Here is an 18,212-nt window from a genome sequence, read left to right on the forward strand (position 1 = left end):
GAAGAAACAAAATATATACAATAATTGCATTAGGGAATAACCAATATAGGTATAGTCCTTACAACAGGGAATCAGTTGGCTCATAAATGACAATCTGATACATACTAAGCAAATAAGTAACAAAATGCATAAAATATAAATCCATGAATTTGGCATTGCTAAGGGAAGGGAAATTAATGCAGATTCATTCTGAAAGTTGAGGCTGTGAGGTTTCTACTTATGAACCAAATTGCAACTGTGGAGCCAATGGGGTGAATTTCAAATCTAGGAAGCTGTAGGAGTCAGGGCAAAATTAATCCAGACCTCTGGGAAATGGTGTGTGTGTGTGTGAGAGAGAGAGAGAGAGAGAGAGAGAGAGAGAGAGAGAGAGAGAGAGAGAGACTGGAAGGAGGGCTCTAGAGCCTGAAGAGGAAGAAGAGGATTTCAAGATTTTGCTTGTAAAGAAAAAGGAGTGTGGAAAATAATTCTCACACAAACTCACAACAACAAAGAGGGGAATGCAAGATGTTGTGGGCATGGATTCCAACATACATGTGCACACACAAGTTTGTGTAACTTGCCCGGGTTCCCTCTATGTTCTGCAGAAGGAAGTAATTCTATGTCTTGGCAAATTCTTTCATATGACTTTGGCAAGACAATAATGTGGCCTAGGAATAGAAAGGAAGGACCAAACCTTAATTTAAAAAAGATCCAGGCCACAATTCTTTTCACTAGGCCACCAGAAAGAAGGTTGCACCATGTTTCTGGATTTCTGATCACTTGGTAGTTTAAGGACAGAACTAATGCCCTCCCCACACACAAAATAAAAAAGACGGTGTAGAACAAGATGCTACTGATGGTTGAGAAATGAACTCCAGGAAATAAATAAGGACTTTAAAGCTACCTTTCTTTGGATTTCTTTGGATACTTCTTGAAGAAAAGCTTCAGTTAGTGTTGTAAGGAAGATGAGAGATCTTCCTTACAGCCCTCAAAAGCATCAAAGAGTGAAGATAAAAGCAGAAACCAGAACCAGAGCAAGGCATGGGCAGAACTGGTCCAGACTTTACTGGATTTGAAGGGACTTGCCTCCAAGGAAGAGTATTTGGCATTACAGCCACGGTCTATTTTTGTAAAAGTTAAAATCCCACATGGCGGAGCACCATGCTCTACTATGAGCTGGAGTCTCAAAGTGGTGGCTACCAGGAATGGATTGCTTGCCACCAAGCCATTTAGATTGTGCATGGCTGTGTACCAGTTGATATACTTCATCCACAAAACATATAATTGATGCTTTTTGAGATGTGTTTCATTCCTTTACATTTAAAAAAAAACACCGGGGGACCCCACTATGTACGGTAATCTGTTTTCAAAGACATAGCAATGTAAGTTTGTTCCAGACTACTGTAATTTAGATTGTCATCCACAAAAATCCATGCCAAAATAAAAGAATAAAGGTGTGACAAGAGTCTCTGTTGGTAGAACTGTCTATGAAACAGAAAGAAAATATATAAGGCCTTCCATTGACATGCATTCAATTACCTGCAAGGTAAATGGAGCAATATATTATAACATTCAGAATATTACATGGAAGACAGTTGCACTGTGAACTTTTTTTTAAAAAAAGACTTAACTGAAAATATGTATGCCAGGGAAAGGCAGAAGGATCTAACCAGTTATATTTACATGAGAATTACAATGAAAGAGCACATAAATTGAGTACAAATGTGAACACTCATTAAGAGCCATCTGGGCATTTAAAACAAAAATAAATAAACAAATGGTATGGCATAACGTATCATAAAACAACTGGAAGTTATAACAAGCAGCCAAGTAGAAGTTTGGTATTTGTTATTGGATATGAAGAATCAGTTCTTAAGGGAGAAAGCTAGCTTTCCTCAAAACATTATTCCCTTTGCAAGTTTGTTCAGAAGTCTGCAAGGGAAGGGCAAGAGCCATTAACTTCTTGACTTCTCTCTTCATAACTGTTTTGCCTGGTCTGAAGGCTTAGGTTGAAGCACATGGATTTCAGAAGAGTTTGAATGACAAGGGAGGGGACAGGGATTATATGATACTTTGGGCCCAAACAGACAGGCCAAAATAAAGCTGCTTCGGGTCGCTTTGGAGGTAAGCTGTTTAAATGACATATGCATCTTAAGAGGCAAGAAGGTGTGCCAAAGCTGTGCTCCAGTCCTTATGACTGAAGTGTGGCTTTGGCACGGTTTACGTCCTTTTAGGATGCATGCACCATTTAAACATCATACTTCCAAAGTGACTCGAAGCAGCTTTATTTTGGCCTGTCTGTTTCGGCCCTTTGATACTTTTTGGCCAGCAAATGGGTGCTGACCTTCCAGATACATTGTACTACAATCCCTATAATCCCTAGCTAGTATGGTTAATGCTAGGTGGCAATAGTGGAACTGCAATCCAGATACAGAGACCCAGCATGGTGTAGTGATTTCAGTGTCTGACAAGAGGACTTTGGGAGACCAGGGTTTGTATCTCTGCTCAGTCATGGAAACTCACTGGGTGATGTTAAGTAAGTCACACGCTCTTAACCTCATAGGAAGGCAATGGCAAACTCCCCTGCCCACAAATCTTACTGAGAAAACCATCAAGTGATATATTTACCTTAGGGTCATCATAAGTTAGAAATAATTTGAAGACACACCATCACACAGACACACACACCCCCAAGATATCTGGAGTGCACCCAGTTAGAGAAAGTTGCAAGAGATGCTAAAACAGCAGCTAAAAATTAACTTGTGTACATATGTGGAAAGAAAATACTAAATACCACCAGAGCTGCCTTTAAAAAAAAATCCTGCTTCTGCTGCTGCTTCAACAACAGCTTGAAACAGTGATGTGGAGAAACTGCATTTTCTATCAGTTTATCACTGTGCCAAGAATATCATCATTACTTCATTGCTTCATGTCTGCTGCTGTGTTAAAGGCCTAAGAATGAATAAAGACATAAGAAAAAAGAGCCACTTAGAAAGCCAGCAACCCTAAAGACCACGTTTCACCTCCGTGTTCTGACCTTTTCTTTGTATTACAGTAACATGTTATGCTGAAGGTTACAGACTTAAAATTAATTCACTTCAGTGGCCCTTGCCTTTTGGGTGGGCAGGATTTGTGTTTTGTTGATTGCATCTTTAAGGTCACGCACTGAATTATCTAGATAAGTAGAATTGGTAAAACAGGCACACATGCGCACCTGCAGACTAAACGTGGGAAAGTAACACAGGGCTGTTTGGAGAGAAATGTTCTTCTGGTTGCTGGCCTTTCAGATAAGCTGCATCAGCATAAAATGGGCTACTATAATTTCATGTCTCAGATGCTCTGATTGGGATCTATTGAACTATTTATATTTGCTGCATCCTCCTTGCATTACTTCATTAATCACGTAACGAACCTTCCATTCCTCTACAGAACATGCTAACTCTAATCATCTCTCTATGGCACAGATGTTTCCTCATTTAGATGTTCGGTGCGTGGCCATTTGTCACTCTGATTTCACAGAGATTTCAGTGTGCATTATATCACTGTAATGTCTTTTCTGCATCTGAGCCCTCTGGGGTTAATACGTCCCCTCTGGATAGCAAACAGACATATGTGGCCTAGTTAGGTGCCTGTATAGTTTTCTCCATATGGGGATTTGTTTGGAAAAAACTGGATGCTTTTGGTTGCAATCCTGCAGATAGCTGGGCTGATTATATCTCACTGACATACTTGGATTCTCCGCAGCCTACCTGCATGTGGAATTGCAGACTTTCAAAAGAGTTATTACCCTGAAAAGGGAAACATAGAGTGAAGAGTATTTGTCCTTGCAAGACCAAAACCCGTTACAAATTGGAGCAGTTCCTGCTCTGGATAATACACAAACATTCTCTTCCATTAATGTTCTCCCGTCCCTATTTAAAGGGATGATCAACCATTTGATCTAGCTACAACAGTGGGAAATAATGCACTAAGCAGTTGCATTTTTGTGCCTGGCTTTATTTATTAAGAACATACATTTCCATTTTGCTTTTATCCGCCTCCAAAATGCAAACTGGCAAATTCCTATAAAACATGTAGCTGTGCATATGCAGCCCACATCTATGAACATTTACTCAGAAGCAAGTGCCAATATTTTCAATGATGCTTACGCACAAATATGGATGCGTTGGGCTGAAGCCTAAACACACTTACTAGACGATAACTAGTAACTAGGATTTACTTGTTTATGACACTGGTATAATAGTGCTAAGCATGTTTGTTGCAGGGTAACTCCCAGTTCAGCCATGAAACCCACTGGTGGCTTTGGGCAAGTCACATGCTCTCAGCCTCAGAGGAAGGCAATGACAAACCTCCTCTGAACAAATCTTGCCAAGAAAACCCCATGATTGTTTTGCCTCCATAAGTCAGGAATGACGGGAAGGCGTGCAACAAAAACTCCCCCTGAACTCAGTAGGGCTTACTTTCATTAAACATAGATAGGTTCACACTGGGATGTTATAAAAACTATGTCCAGAACAATCTTCTTACCATCTCTTTTATGCAATAGTGGTACAGGTTCAATAATGACAAAGCAACAATATTCAGTGGGATTCACTCTTGCATATGTGTACAGGGCATTGCAACCCAGCTCTTAGCAAATGCCACCTTCAGTTGCATTTTTGTAGACAACATTCAGAACTTGGCTGCAGTCTATCTAGGCAGATGGACTCTCTATCTGGTGTTTAGACACTGGTTCTTTTTCTCCGTGCAAACAAATGCTAAAAACTGAGCAGCATTAGACAGGCTAAGTCTATCTGGTGTTTGGACCCTGGTCTCTCTCTGGTTCTCCAGCAGAACCTGAGCTTTTTATCAAGCAAAGAGAACAGGCAGTTCTTGTTCAGAATATTCCTGGTGCACCTTTGGGAAATTGCACTGCCATTATAAATACTGTAGCTACTGTGAGAGTCTACACATCCCCGCTATACAACTTTGGAGGTACTCTTGCCCCATACTGCACACCATAAAAGCCATTAAATACAAGCCAAAGAAATCTACACACACACACCGCCTCACAAAAGAAGCCTGAAAAAATCTCTGCTGAAATTAAGAATTCATTTGTGTTTATGTAATGTACTTTCACATGATGCTTTAACTGGGCAGTTATTGTACAGGATTTTACAGGCTATCCAGAGTAGAAAGTCTTCTATTTGTAACCCTCTCGGTTTTTTCCCCACCACCAACTTAGTGGTAGAAACCATGACTTAGATTGTTGTTGTTGTTTGCCCTCAGGTCGTTTCCAATTTATGATGACCCTAAGGTAGCCTTATCATGGGGTTTTCTTGGCACGGTTTCTTCATCCTCTGAAGCTGAGAGAGTGTGACTTGCCCAAGGCCGCCCAATGGGTTTTCATGGCTGACAGCTGGGCTGCAAATCCTGGTGGTCTCCAGAGTCACAGTCCAATGCTCAAATCATTACAACACACCATAAGACTCCTCAATGTAGGAGTGCTTCCTATGGGGTTTAGGGATTCAGGGTTTAGGTTTTTAAGGTTTTTAGGATTTAGGATGCTTCCTAAGGCACACTGCCTTTGGAGGCACCCTAAAAGTGATTTAAAGCCAGTTTGGGGCTCTTCACCCTCTCTCCAATATATGCATACATACACACACACATATACACACATTTACAGTGTGTGTATTTACAGTGTGCCTTTCCAATGCTGCAGAAGAAGAGAGTTGTGGTGGCGGAGGGGTGTGTGTGTGTGTGTGTATGTGGCATCCCTTGCCTTCTCCTTTCACTGAAAGCAAGCAGAAGGAACCAGAAATATTTTGCAACCCATCCCCTTCTAGTCCCTGGGAATCAGAGCGACCAGGTGTCCTCACAAAGGAGGACAAAGTGCCTCAAAATGGAGGACATGCAAGAAAACAATGTGCAGCATTGCAACATGAAAGCTTTAAAAACTCATAGAAATACAAATCCATGCTTCTTAGTCATGCTCAACATGCAGGACAGCTTGAAATTCCTCCTGGACAGAAGGCTGAAATGGAGGACAGACCCTGGAAAAGGAGGACAGCTGGATGCTCTGCTGGGAATGGCTTTGAGAAGGGGCCTGACAAAAGGAAATTCTCTCTGCTAAATCTTTGGTCTCCCGTTGGGAGTATTTCTTTTATTTGCCCCGCTCAGCACCTCCGCCGCATGATAACACTGTATGCATCGCTAAATGCATCTGAGGAAGTAGACTGAAGTCTAGGAAAGCTCATGCTGCCAACTTCTTTCTTTCAGTTACTCTCAAAGATGCTACAAAATCTCTCTATGGAATGATAGCACCTAGGCACTGTCCTCTTCCTCTCTTTGCTATGGCTTGGGCAAGTCACACTCTCTCAGCCTCAAAGGATGGCCAGGACAGTCCTTGCCTCCTCTGAACAAAGCATGCCACAAAAACCCCAGGATAGGTTCGCCTTGGGGTTGCCATAAGTTGGGAAGGCAAAAGAAGAGCTGCTGCTGATCAAGGGCAGGGTGAGCAGGTGTCCCCTGCGAAGGAGGACAAGGCAGGGTGGCAATGCAGGACACGCCAGGAAAAGGCAGGACCTTACAGAACAGAAGCTGCTGAACATGCATCGAAATATCCCTGCTTTATAGGGATGCTCCAAATGGAGGCTCTCTGGGGAGGTGGAAATGGAGGTCGTTGTCCTGCAAAAGGAGGACACTCTGTGGTCACTCTGAAGCTTAAAATGGAAATAATAAATCCTTGCTTCACAGAGTCCTGCTCCAAATGGAGGGCCTTTCAGGATGCCTCCTGGAAAGAAGGCTGAAACGGAGGCCGGCTCCTGGGGCGAAAGGAGGACCAAGTCTGTTCACCCTGGATAAAAAACAAAGGGGGGGAGTCTCGAACCCAGAGCCCAAGGGCCCCCAGCCTCGCCTCATGCCCTCCCCTCCCTCCAGGAGGCTTCACAGGAGGAAGAGGAGAACCCACAGCCCCCTCCACTCCATGCAGAGAGAGAGAGAGGGAGAGGGAAAGAGAGGGGAGAAGAAGAAAGAGGGAGGGAGCGAGCGAGAAAGATAGTAAAAGAGATAGAAAGAGAGGGGGAGAAAGAAAGAGAGGAAGGGAGAAAGAGAGAAACAGAGAGGGAGAGAGGGAGGGAAAGAAAAAGAGGGAGGGAGCTAGAGGGAAATAGGGAGGGGAAAGAGAGGGGGAGAAGGGAGAGAGAGGGAGAGAGAGAGAAAGGGAGAGAGAGAAGGAGAGAGAGGAAGGGAGAAAGAGGGGGAGAAGGAGAAAGAGAGGGAGAGAGGGAGGGAGAAAGAAAGGGAGGGAGAAAGAGAGAGGAAGAACAGGGGAGAAGGAGAGAGAGAGAGACTGAGGGAGGGGAAAGGGGGAAGAGAAAGAAAGAGAGAGAGATAGGGAGGGCGAGGGAGGGAGGGAGGGAGGGAGGGGGAGTCCCCGTCCCTCCCTGGAGCTGCTCCACCAGAAGAGAAGGCAGGCGAGCAAGCGGCCCTTCCCTTCCCTTCCTTCCCCTTTGGCTGCCTCTCCTGAAGCCGGAACAAGAGCCGCCAGGGGCCGAAGCCCGAAGCCCAGCCGAAGGAGGAGAGAAGGAGGAGGAGGAGGAGGAGGAGGAGGAGGAAAGGCCCCTGCCCGCTCTGGCTCCCTCCGGGCGGCGCTGAAGGAGAGGAGGAGGAGGGAGGGAAGCCCCAGCCCCAGGAAGGAGAGAGGGTCCCGGGAGGGAGGGAGGCCTCCCCAGGAGGACGGAGAGAGGCCCCTCGCCCCGGCTGCCCCTCTCAGCCCCCGCCTCAGGGACCCCCGCCTCCCTTCCCCACTTCTTCCCTCCTCCCTTTCCTTTTCCCACCCTTCCTTCCTTCCTTCCCTCCCTCCTCACTTCTTTCTTTTCTTTCTTCCCCTTCCTTCTTTCCATCCAAACATTCTTCCTTCCTTCCCTCATTCCTGCCTTCCTTTTCGTTCCTTGTTTGTTTCTTTCCCTTCTTCTGGCCTTTCTTTCTTCTTTCCTTCCTTTCTTTTTTCCCTTCTTCCTTCCTTTTTCTCCTTTTCCCTCCCTTCCTTCTTTTCATCCACCCACCCACCCTTCCTTCTCCTCCCTCATTCAATCCGCCCTTCCCTCGTCTAGCCTTCCTGCCCTCCTTCCTTCTTTCTTCTCTTCCCTTCTTCTATCCTTCCTTCCTTCTCTTCCTTCTTCTCTTCCTTCTTTCCCTCCCTCTCCTCCTTCCTTTCTTCTTTCTTCCCTCCCTCCCTTCTTGTCTTTCCTTCCCCTCCTTCTTCAGTTCCTCCCTACTTTCCCTCTCTTCTTCCTCTCCTTCCTTGGCGCCCTGCCTCCCGCTCCATGGCGAGGGAAGCCCCGGCTGAGCCTCCGGGGCGGAGGAGGAGGAGGAGGAGGCGGCGGCGGGGGCGGCGGAGGGGGCCTGGCGGGTCCCCTTCTGGGCTCTCCTTCGGGGGGATCGTGGCTGGTGCCGCGGGGTCTGGCGCTGCGCTCGGGCTCGCTTCCCTCCCGCTGCCGCTGCCGGTGCTGTGAGGGCTGCTGCAGCGGGGGCCTGGGGGCCCTGGGGGTCCGGGGCCAGGGCGGGGGAGGCCTCGGGGTCGGGGGACGGAGGCTGCTGCTGGGCCGCTTCCTGGCGCTGCTGCCCTGGGCGCTGCTGGCGCTGCTGCTGCTGCTGGGGGCCGAGGGGGGTCCCGGCGGGGAGAAGGGCGCCAGCAGCTCCCGAGGAGCCCAGCCCCGACGCCCGGCCCCCTCCTCCTCCTCCTCCTCCGGCGGCCCTTCTCCTGCTGCTCCGCTGCCGGTGATCTACGCGGTGACCCCGACCTACAGCCGCCCGGCGCAGAAGGCGGAGCTGACCCGTCTGGGCAACACTCTCCGTCAGGTGCGGGGTCTGCACTGGCTGCTGGTGGAGGACGCCCCCGCCGCCACCGAGCTGGTCTCCCGCTTCGCCCGCTCCCTGCGGGGCCTCGGGGGGCCCCCCTGCACCCTCCTCCACGCCCCCCCCCCCCCCCCCCCCCCAAGCCCCCCGGACAGCCCCGCGCCACCGAGCAGCGCAACGCCGCCCTCCACTGGATCCGCAGCAGGAGGCAGCCCCCGCAGGGCCCCAACCAGCCCCCGCAGGGCGTCCTCTTCTTCGCCGACGACGACAACAGCTACAGCCTGGAGCTCTTCCAGGAGGTGAGGCCGGGAGGGATCCCCTGGGAGAGACCAGCAGCATCGCTCAACCTTAGACAGCTCTCCTGCCTCCGGAGGATCGGGAGCTCCAGGGGAGCAGCCTGGGTCCTCCTTCCCTTCGGCCGCCCAGGAGGAAGAAGCGGGGCTTTGTGTTCCTCCCAGGAGCCCCTTTAGCCCAGAGGGCCCCCTCCGAGATTCCCCCTTCAGTCCAGGAGGGATCCCCGCTGGAGCATCCCTTGGAAGCAGGGAGATAGTTCAGGGGCCCAGAGGTCTTCCTTTTCCAGCCATCTTTCCCAACTTCTGATCCAAGAGGAAGGAAGCATGCCTTCATATTCAGATTTCTATTCCTATATTCATAAGCAGGGATTTGCTGTTTCTAGGAGGGTTGGGAGCTTCAGGGTACTTTCCAGGGCACAGCCTACATCCCAGCCTTTGGTCCAGGAGGGCGCATGCATTGATATTTACATGAGTGTTTGTAGCTCAGGATGATCAGAAGTCCTCCTTTCTAGGACCTGTCCCACATTCAGCCCTCTGTCCAGAAGGAATCACATTTGGAGCATCACCAAGAAGCATGGATGGATGGTTATCTGAGACTTTTCAGCTTTGGGGCATGTCCTCCATTTTTCTTGAGTGTCCTCCATTTTGCAGAGCCGTGTCCTCTTTTGTGGTTGTGGCATCTGGTCCCACAGGGAGAGGGCCCTCCAAGGGCTTCCCTTCCCACTGAAGTCCAGACAGGCATACAAACAGCCAGAGCCAGGCCTGCTTCCAGTTGTTGTTGTGTGCTGTCAGGGCAACCGTATCACAGGGCTTTCTTGGCCAAAGTATTTCAGAAGGGGTTTGCCATTGCCTTCCCCTGAGGCTGAGAGTATGTGACTTGCCCAAGGTCCTCCAGTGGGGTTCATGGAGACTTAGGGAGCTGGGGATGTTTAGCCTGGAGAAGAGGTGGTTAGTGGGTGACATGATAGCCCTGTTTGAATACTTGAAGGGATGTCACATTGAGGAGGAAGCAAGTTTTCTGCTGCTCCAGAGACTAGGACCCGGAGCAATGGATGCAAACTGCAGGAAAAGAGATTCCACCTGAACATTAGGAAGAACTTCCTGACAGTAAGGGCTGTTTGACAGTGGAACAAACTCCCTCGGAGTATAGTGGAGTCTCCTTCCTTGGAGGTCTTTAAGCAGAGGCTGGATGGCCATCTGTGCTTTGATTGTGAGTTCCTGTATGGCAGAATGGGGTTGGACTGGATGGCCATTGGGATGGCTTCCAACTCTAGGAATCTATGATTCTATAATGATTCTATTATGGCTGAGCTGGAAAGCAGTCCTTTAATTCCCCCTTATGGTCAAGTGACCCTTCAGAAGTAAGTCCCACTGAGTTCAGGCAGCCTTACATCTGAGGAGACAGCAGGCTTTACTGCAGAGGTGTCACTAAGGGGGTGAAGGGGGGTGAGTCACACTAAGTGACATCCTAAGGGGAGTAGCACTCAAAGAACTAGCCACCCTTTAGGGTGCAAAAGGATCTTGCAGCACCTTTGAGATTCACTGAAAGAAAGGAGTTGGTAGCACAAACTTTCAGAGACTTGAGCCTACTTCCTCAGATGCATGTGCTGGAGTGCCCAGGGACAGACCTTCATCATAGTCTTTTTTTCTTTCAGTTAGTCTCAAAGGTGCTGCAAGATCCCTTTGCACCCTAAAGGGGGTGACACTGCTGCTCCCCAAACATCTGCCTTGGGGCAGACATGGGCTGTGGCGTTTGCCTGTGTCCCTTTACAATGCTGAAGGGATGGGGTGAGTGGGATGAGGCTCAGTGAGAAGAGAAAAGTGAGGTCCCAGGTTTTAATTTTTAAAAAACCTTTAAAAACATCACTGCTTACCAATTTTTCACTTTAACCACATGAAACTATGCACATGTAAATACATTTAGGCTGTGCGTATGATGTTGTAATTTATAGGTTTGATTTTAATTTTGCTAGTTGTTTCTGCCACAGCTTTTGCTATTACATTCAGTGATATATGGGAATTACAATTTATGGGGACTGTTAGTACAAAAAGCATTACTAAGGCTCCTGTATGGTGTGGAATGGGAAGTGTGTGTGGGGGGGGTAACACCATGAGTTATCGCACTGGGTGACACCAACCCTAGTGACGCCTCTGGCTTTACTCCTGCTTTCTGTAGTGCTGTTTTTAATGTGAGACTCTAGACAGGTTCTCCCCAGTCCCAAAGTACAGTATCTGTCAAAATTGGACTCCTATGTATTTGAGCCTTCATATCAGAAATGTACTAAATGAGCAAGCACTTAGAAATATTAAGACAGTGATTGTCATTGAATCCTGCAATGGGCTCAACAAAGGCTGTCTTGATAAAGGCTCCCTGCAGTCTATACTATGTTTGGAAGCCAGCTCTGCTGGACACATGGAGGGTGCTTCTAAGTGCTTGCCTACTTGTCAGAGTCTTCCTGCTGAAGGATAATTCAGTGATAAGGGTTGTGAAAAGTAATCCCCTGCTATGCAAGTACCTGCAGGTAGGCAAAATTAATAAGCTGCCTGCCAGTGTTGAGCCCCACCCCACTTTACAAACAGTTCTGGGGTCTCTGCGTAATTGCCAGAGCTTGGAGAACTTACTGTTTAGGTGCCACCTCCTGCCAGAATCCCTCAGCCACCACAGTCATGGCAAGGGTTGCCAGACTGAAAACTGGAGAGATCCTCTATATCTTTGAAGAGGGAATTTCAGCAGACTTTACTTTAGTGCAACCAGGTAATAAGAAACACTTCTAAAGTGCCCTTGTCTATACAGCCATTAAAAGTACAGGAATCCTCTCCAGTTTTCAATCTGGCAACTTTATAGACCACTGGAAATTTTATTCCAGCTCGGCCTGCAGTGCCCCTTTCTCCCTCTGCCTAAATGATGCTCTTTTACCTCAGGCAGCCTTGATGTGGAGCATCCGTGACACCAACTCCCTTCCACTTCCATCAACAGTGGTGGTTCAGGAGTACCTCAGGACAGCCAAACACAAACATACAAATACAATTGCTTCTAGATTCCTCCCTCTCCCTTTCATGCTGTAACAGAATAACATGGCTGCTTTTTGAAAAATACAGATCTCTGGCTGTTCTGACCAAACCAGCCCTTTCTGTTGATATATCCTTGCTCTGAAGCAGCATGAGTGTTGGATTATTACCAGGGTTTGAATCTCCACTCAGCCATGGAAACCCACTGGGTGACTTTAGGCAAGTCACACTCTCTCAGCGTCAGAGAAAGTCAATGGCAAGCCTCTTCTGAACAAGTCTTGCCAAGAAACCCCCATGATAGGTTCACCTTAGGTTCGCCATAGATTGGAAACAACTTGAAGGCACACAACAACAACTCTTGCCCCACTTGCCTTGAGTTTGCATGCTGAATGGCAAGTTCTTCTAGGGTTGCCAGGATGAAAACTGAAGAGGGCTCCTGTACCTTCAATGGTTCTGTAGGTAAGGGAAGTTCACCCTTGCTGGTTACCTGATTGTATGACAACTAACACTTGCTGAAGTTTCTTTTTCCACACAGACATTGAATGCACAAGAGCCCTCTTCAGATTTCAATCTGGCAATTCCATAAGATCTCCTGGAACAACTCAGTCTTCACAATCAGCTTTTGCCCTCACCATGTGCTTTTCTCCCTTAGCACCACAATGCTAAGGCTTCCCAGGCAGCAGAAACATGCAGCAGCATCTTAGGGTGCTTTGCAGACTTTTCCTCATGCAAACATCTCAAGATGTCAAATCTGTCTTGAGGCACTGATACAAGCTGGTTTTCACTTGAACTGGAGTTTTGATACAAATTGTATACTGCTTTCTATGACCCATAAAAAGGAAGTGTCGGGCTTTTCTTTTCATTTCATTTAAAAGTCAGCATTGGGACATGTAAAGAAATACTTGGCACCTTTGTGGGCAGATGTCCTGACCATTCATCAGTTCAAGGTTAAGAAAAAAATTCTAGGGCAGAAGGTTTACTTTTCTGGTGGGCACCATGCGCCATGCATAGAAAGTTTTTTTTAATTAAATCCAAAGTATTTTCTGCCCATTGCTGTGCCAAGGCCTGGACTATCATGTTGAAGGACGGTTGTTACTGCCACCCAACTGCATTTATGTTTTTACTTCATTTCCTTTATGGCAAGAACATGCAGTCATTTCAGTGATTTTAAAGTAAATGTCATTGTATTCTCTAGTTTCAAAGTAACTTGCAAAAGGTCCTTACAATAAAACCAGCTTAAAAACTACTTTAAAGACCGAGTAGAAAGGAATCTCAACCTTTGTAAATTCTTTTGGCTGTTTTATCTTCCCACCACCATCTCCTTTTCCTTACCAAGCTGAAGTGATGTCTGTCAGAGATCTCACCTTTTATTATTTTCCTTGTAAATTCCTCCAGAGTAGCCTGTTCTCTCTCTTATAATTGCCCATTCTTTGGAGCCTGCCTTATCTTCCTGTGAAGAGTGGGGTGGGGGCGGACAGATGAAAAACACATTTATACAGTGACTAAACACTCTGTCATATGCCTCCGTAGGGTGGCATATGAGAAAAACTCTTCCCCATCTTAATTCTGCATTTTTTTAAAATTGAAGGCATGCTTCCCCATCCCAGTCTCCTTCTTCCCCTTTAGCTAGGATCTGCTGGCAAGCTGTTTGGGAAGAGGAGGTAGAGAAGTAAGGGAGGTTAGCCAGGTTCCCCCCCCCCCTTTCTTTGATTTCCTCACTTGCAGGAAGACACTTTTTGAAAGCAAAAGACATCAAACCATGTTAAGGAAGGTAGCAATGATGAAAGTGTCAAGTTTGGCAAATGTGCATGTGAGAGAGAGCTAGCATAGTGCAGTAGACAAAATTAGACTTAGACCCTGGACTTTGGTGACCCTAAACAGAGACGTTATGTATGTGTGTGTGTGTATTACTGTATGTGTAACAGGGTCCTCTCTTTAATAACTAGGCCAGGTGCATTAGGAATCGATAGATTAAAGCCAAGGCACTGCAGAAAGATGCAGCGCACATCGAGTCCCCAAAGAGTCCTTTCAGGAAGGCTGCTCAACCCTGCTGACATGGGTTTAGATTTCTGAAATGTGTTTGGGTCTCTTTCAATATGCTCTTGGCAGGTGTTAGTTGGCACTCCTGCCGCATTCAGCTGAAGAGCCCCGCTTCCTTCCCGAGGTGGCAGCCTTATCCCTTGAAGCCTTTATTGAGAGTTGCTGAAAGGGAGGGATTGGAGGGTTTGCAGTTTTATTTGGCATATTTCTCAACAGTGGGTGCCTGTGCGTAGCTCTTCAGTGCTGAGAAGCTTCATGCATTCATTCCCTTGGATGTAATTCTTTCAGCTGAGCTTTCCTTCTTGTCTATTTTTTTTTTTAGACTACTGGAGTTTCCCTGCAGAAGGGGGGGGGTACTGTTTTGTTCCAAACCTCATCCTATTTGTTGAAGTGATGCTTGCAGGGGCAGGGGAGCTGTTGAGAAACAGGCTTCCATTCTCTTGAAGTCTAAATGACTCATGTGCAAGAAAGCACAAATCAGTCAGGAGAGAAAGAAACACAACTGCAGGGAAGAGCAGGTGCAGAGGCAAAGTATACCAGCTGAGGTCACTGTGACATTTGTGCAAGTCACTTGAACTCCCATTGGATGTAGCCTTTTATGTGTTACTTTGTTATCTCCCCTTGCACATCTTTGTTGTTGCTGTTGTTGTGTACCTTCAAGTCATTTGTCATTTATGGAGTGCGTATTTAAATTAAGGGACAGATAAAATCCTCTTCAGCATGGTTTCAAAGCTTAATAGGGAAAATGAAAAGAAAAGCAGTCAATGTTGACTCTTCTTTGGTGCTTTCTTCTGTGTGCAGACCCATGTGCGCACACTTTGATACAAGAAGAGAGAGGTGCACTTTGAAAAGTTCACATCAAAATGCACACACTGGGGAGTTTGGCACATTCACATTGCAAGGAAGCAATGAAAAGATTCTGCTCACCGGGTACCATAATTTTTATCCCCTCCTTTTGACCACTGAAGGATGGTCCCTCCTTTAGAAAGGAGTGGCTTGATTTTATTAGAACTTTTTGGTGTAAAAGTACTTTCTATCTGTTCATACATTCTTCTCTGTATTGACATAATTGATTGTTTTAAATTAATAAATAAAATATGCTGAAATTAACTGCAGAGAATGTGGACATGTTTCACTTTCCTAGCATATGAAGCCAAGAGATGGTGTTTTGTTTTTCAGTCACTCATTGATCTGAGCTTGTAGTAGCCAAGCATAAATAATGATTTCTGATTTGACTCTCCCTCGGTCCTCTTCTCCCCCTTCTGTCTCTAGGCCTAGATCAATTTTCTACTTTTCTCGTTGGTGTGAGAAGAGGCAAATCTCCAAGCGCATCCCATGTGGCAAAAATCTAGTTACAGTTTCTCTCACAAAATTGGATTAGTAGCATGTGAGGACAAATTGATGCTTAATGTGTGTGTATGTGTGTGTGTTTTCTTCCTCTGGTTTCCCTGTAGCAATTAGGAATCTCTGACTAAAGAAGAGTCTGACTGAGAACCATTTCAAGTGAAGAGACATTGTGGTTATAACAACATGGACAAAGAGCAAAAATAAATAAAACATTCCCACCCCCAGTCCTTGTCCTTTTTTACTGGCTGACTGTATGCCCTTGCACAAACTACAGCCTTTGTGAGTAGAATGGGTAAGATTACCTTCCTACCAAATAATCCTGCAGTTTGTGCTTTTCAGCTGCTAAATTTAGTATGAAACTGATGTGTTTTTGCACTACTTCTTCATGTTGCAATTGTGTTGTTTTGTGTCTTTATAGGCAGAGGGTAGTGCACATCCAGTTGCATGCTGTACACTCTTAAATGATAATTCAGTAATCTACCACAGCAAGTTTTGTGTCCTAGGGAAACCATACAAAATATTACCGCATAATTCCCTTTCCCCCTTTGCATTATGAGGTACAGGTTTTTACAACTTCATTCCTTTAGAGTGGTCTTCCCCAAACTCAAGATGCAGTTACATTGGAGAACAGCCTGCATCACCACTGGTTGCATATGTTTAGAAACCTAATTGAAAAAGAATTAGTGTGGAGTACAGCATTTTTAGAATTATGTATAGGGTATATTAGTTAATATTATCAGGATGGCAGCATTAGAGGATTAAGAACAGGGATGGGCAAAATGTGTCCCGTGGGCTGTTTTTGTGGCCCCCAGGATAATTTTAAAAGTTGCTCCAAAATTACTTTTAGGAGAGTGTAGATGGCATTTCCACCATGTTTGGAGCACCCCCTGGGCCCTACAAGTCTAAAAAAAAAAATCCAAATTTTGTTTCACCCCAAAATTCTCTCAAAGGTGTGGGAGGTATGTCCACAATGCTGGGCAATTTAGACCACAAGGCCAAGGAGAGCCTTGGAGGTGACTTCCACTCAATTTCTTCTATTAAAAAAAGTCTTCATGGGCCTAAAATGACCCAGGTAGCCCCCAAAATACAGTAAAACTGTCCTTAGAGGATTTTGGGGGAAATTTTTTGATACAGTATTTTTTGAGGAGATAGTTATGTGAGTGGGGTAGCCCTCCAAGGTTTCCTAGGGACCAAGACAGCCTTACACATTGCCCATCCCTGATTTAGAATATTGAATAATTTTGCTTATTTCCCCTTTTCACTACAAGATCTTCTGAAGGCTCTCTATGCTCTAAGTCAGACTTAATTTTCAAGACTTCTGCCTACAACTTGGCAGGGGAAGTGTTTTTGTTTTGTTTTGTTTGGGGTGGAGGGCTGCATTGACTCTAAGGCAGCGTAGCCTAGGACACTGGTGGTAAACCTATGGCACGAGTGCCAGAAGTGGCACTCAGAGCCCTCTCTGTGGGCACACATGCCATCACCTCAGCACAGAGTTCACTGGAGTTTGTTAGTAGAAAGTCAGAGGGACATGGCACTTTGTGATAAATAAGTGGGTTTTGGGTTGCAGTTTGGGTACTCAGTCTCTAAAACTGGCCTAGGGCCATGCAGTTGGGGGCCACATTGTGGTGGTGAATGAAGCTGAAGCTGATGGAGGATGAGATCAGACTCAAACATAGGTGGCATTTTCACTATAGAAATAATACAATACGTCAGTGCTTGGCCTGTCAAGCCTATGGAATTTTGTAATTTGTTGTGGCACCAGAGCTCTCTGGCAGAGAAGGCTAAACATCTCACCAGACTGCAAATCCCAGACTTCCATAGCATTGAGAAATCGCAGTTAAAGCAGTATCAAACTGGATTATTTCTTCAGTGCAGATTAAGCCATGATAGGTGAGCCTTTTCTCACTTTCTTTTATCCTCCTTTTTCTCTGTTGGCCCCCAAAGGCCATGCAAGATGGGGAATTTGAGGAGTTTTAGTCTAGGAAGTAACCTTCCCAAGCTGTGCTCTTGAAGCATGGGGGGGGGGGAGCTATATGTGTGGTGGTTAGAGCTGGAGAGGAGAGCTCCCCAGACAATTGAAATTCCCAGGCCTCCTCCTCTTTGAATCTTCACTCTTTTTTCAGTGGAGAGGGAGATAGATCGTCTTGTCATCTGCACTTGGGTATCATGGACTCTGGAATGGGATGGAGAGAGGAAGAGAGGAACATGCCTCCCCAAGACTAAGCTAAGGTGGCTGAGTCCCTGAAATGGAATAGAAAAACTGGGCAACCAAGACTCCTGTGTAATTCAGCCTCTTCCAGAGATTATAAATCAGGAGTGTACTAAATAAGAAATATTAAGGCAGCTATTGTCATTGTGACGTCCTATGCTCATTTACTTCAAGACATTGAAGGCACTCCCAAGTACTTGTACTTGTATATGGTGTTGACAAAGTCTTAACATTTAAGGATCTTTGAATGATAGGAATTCCCTCACCCTCTGCAAGTAGGCAAAATGAATAACCTGCCTGCCAAGGTTAAGCCTCTCCAGCCTTCAAAACAGTTCTGGAATTTGTGCAGTTAAAAATATAATATTTTTAAAATAGACATATTTTAAAATATTATATTTTTAACCTGACTGTAGGAGAAAGATGAGCTGAAGGTGTACAAACTGGAACAATGAAGTTCAGGTGGTTGTGGTTGTTTTTAAAAAGTGTTGAGGTCAAGT

At 46.0% G+C, this 18,212-nt stretch overlaps 1 protein-coding gene across 1 annotated transcript in view; it reads left to right on the forward strand.

The window, feature by feature from the left end:
- The first annotated feature begins 1,504 nt into the window (after nucleotides 1–1,504).
- The window catches only part of B3GAT2 (beta-1,3-glucuronyltransferase 2), a 46,348-nt gene continuing 29,640 nt past the window's right edge, over nucleotides 1,505–18,212 (forward strand). The window contains 3 exon segments of the mRNA XM_042457269.1: nucleotides 1,505–1,525; nucleotides 8,227–8,937; nucleotides 8,940–9,116. Of these exon segments, the coding sequence (XP_042313203.1) occupies nucleotides 1,505–1,525; nucleotides 8,227–8,937; nucleotides 8,940–9,116 (909 nt within the window).

The sequence above is a fragment of the Sceloporus undulatus genome, chromosome 1 (genome assembly GCF_019175285.1).
Source record: "Sceloporus undulatus isolate JIND9_A2432 ecotype Alabama chromosome 1, SceUnd_v1.1, whole genome shotgun sequence".
NCBI lineage: Eukaryota > Metazoa > Chordata > Lepidosauria > Squamata > Phrynosomatidae > Sceloporus > Sceloporus undulatus.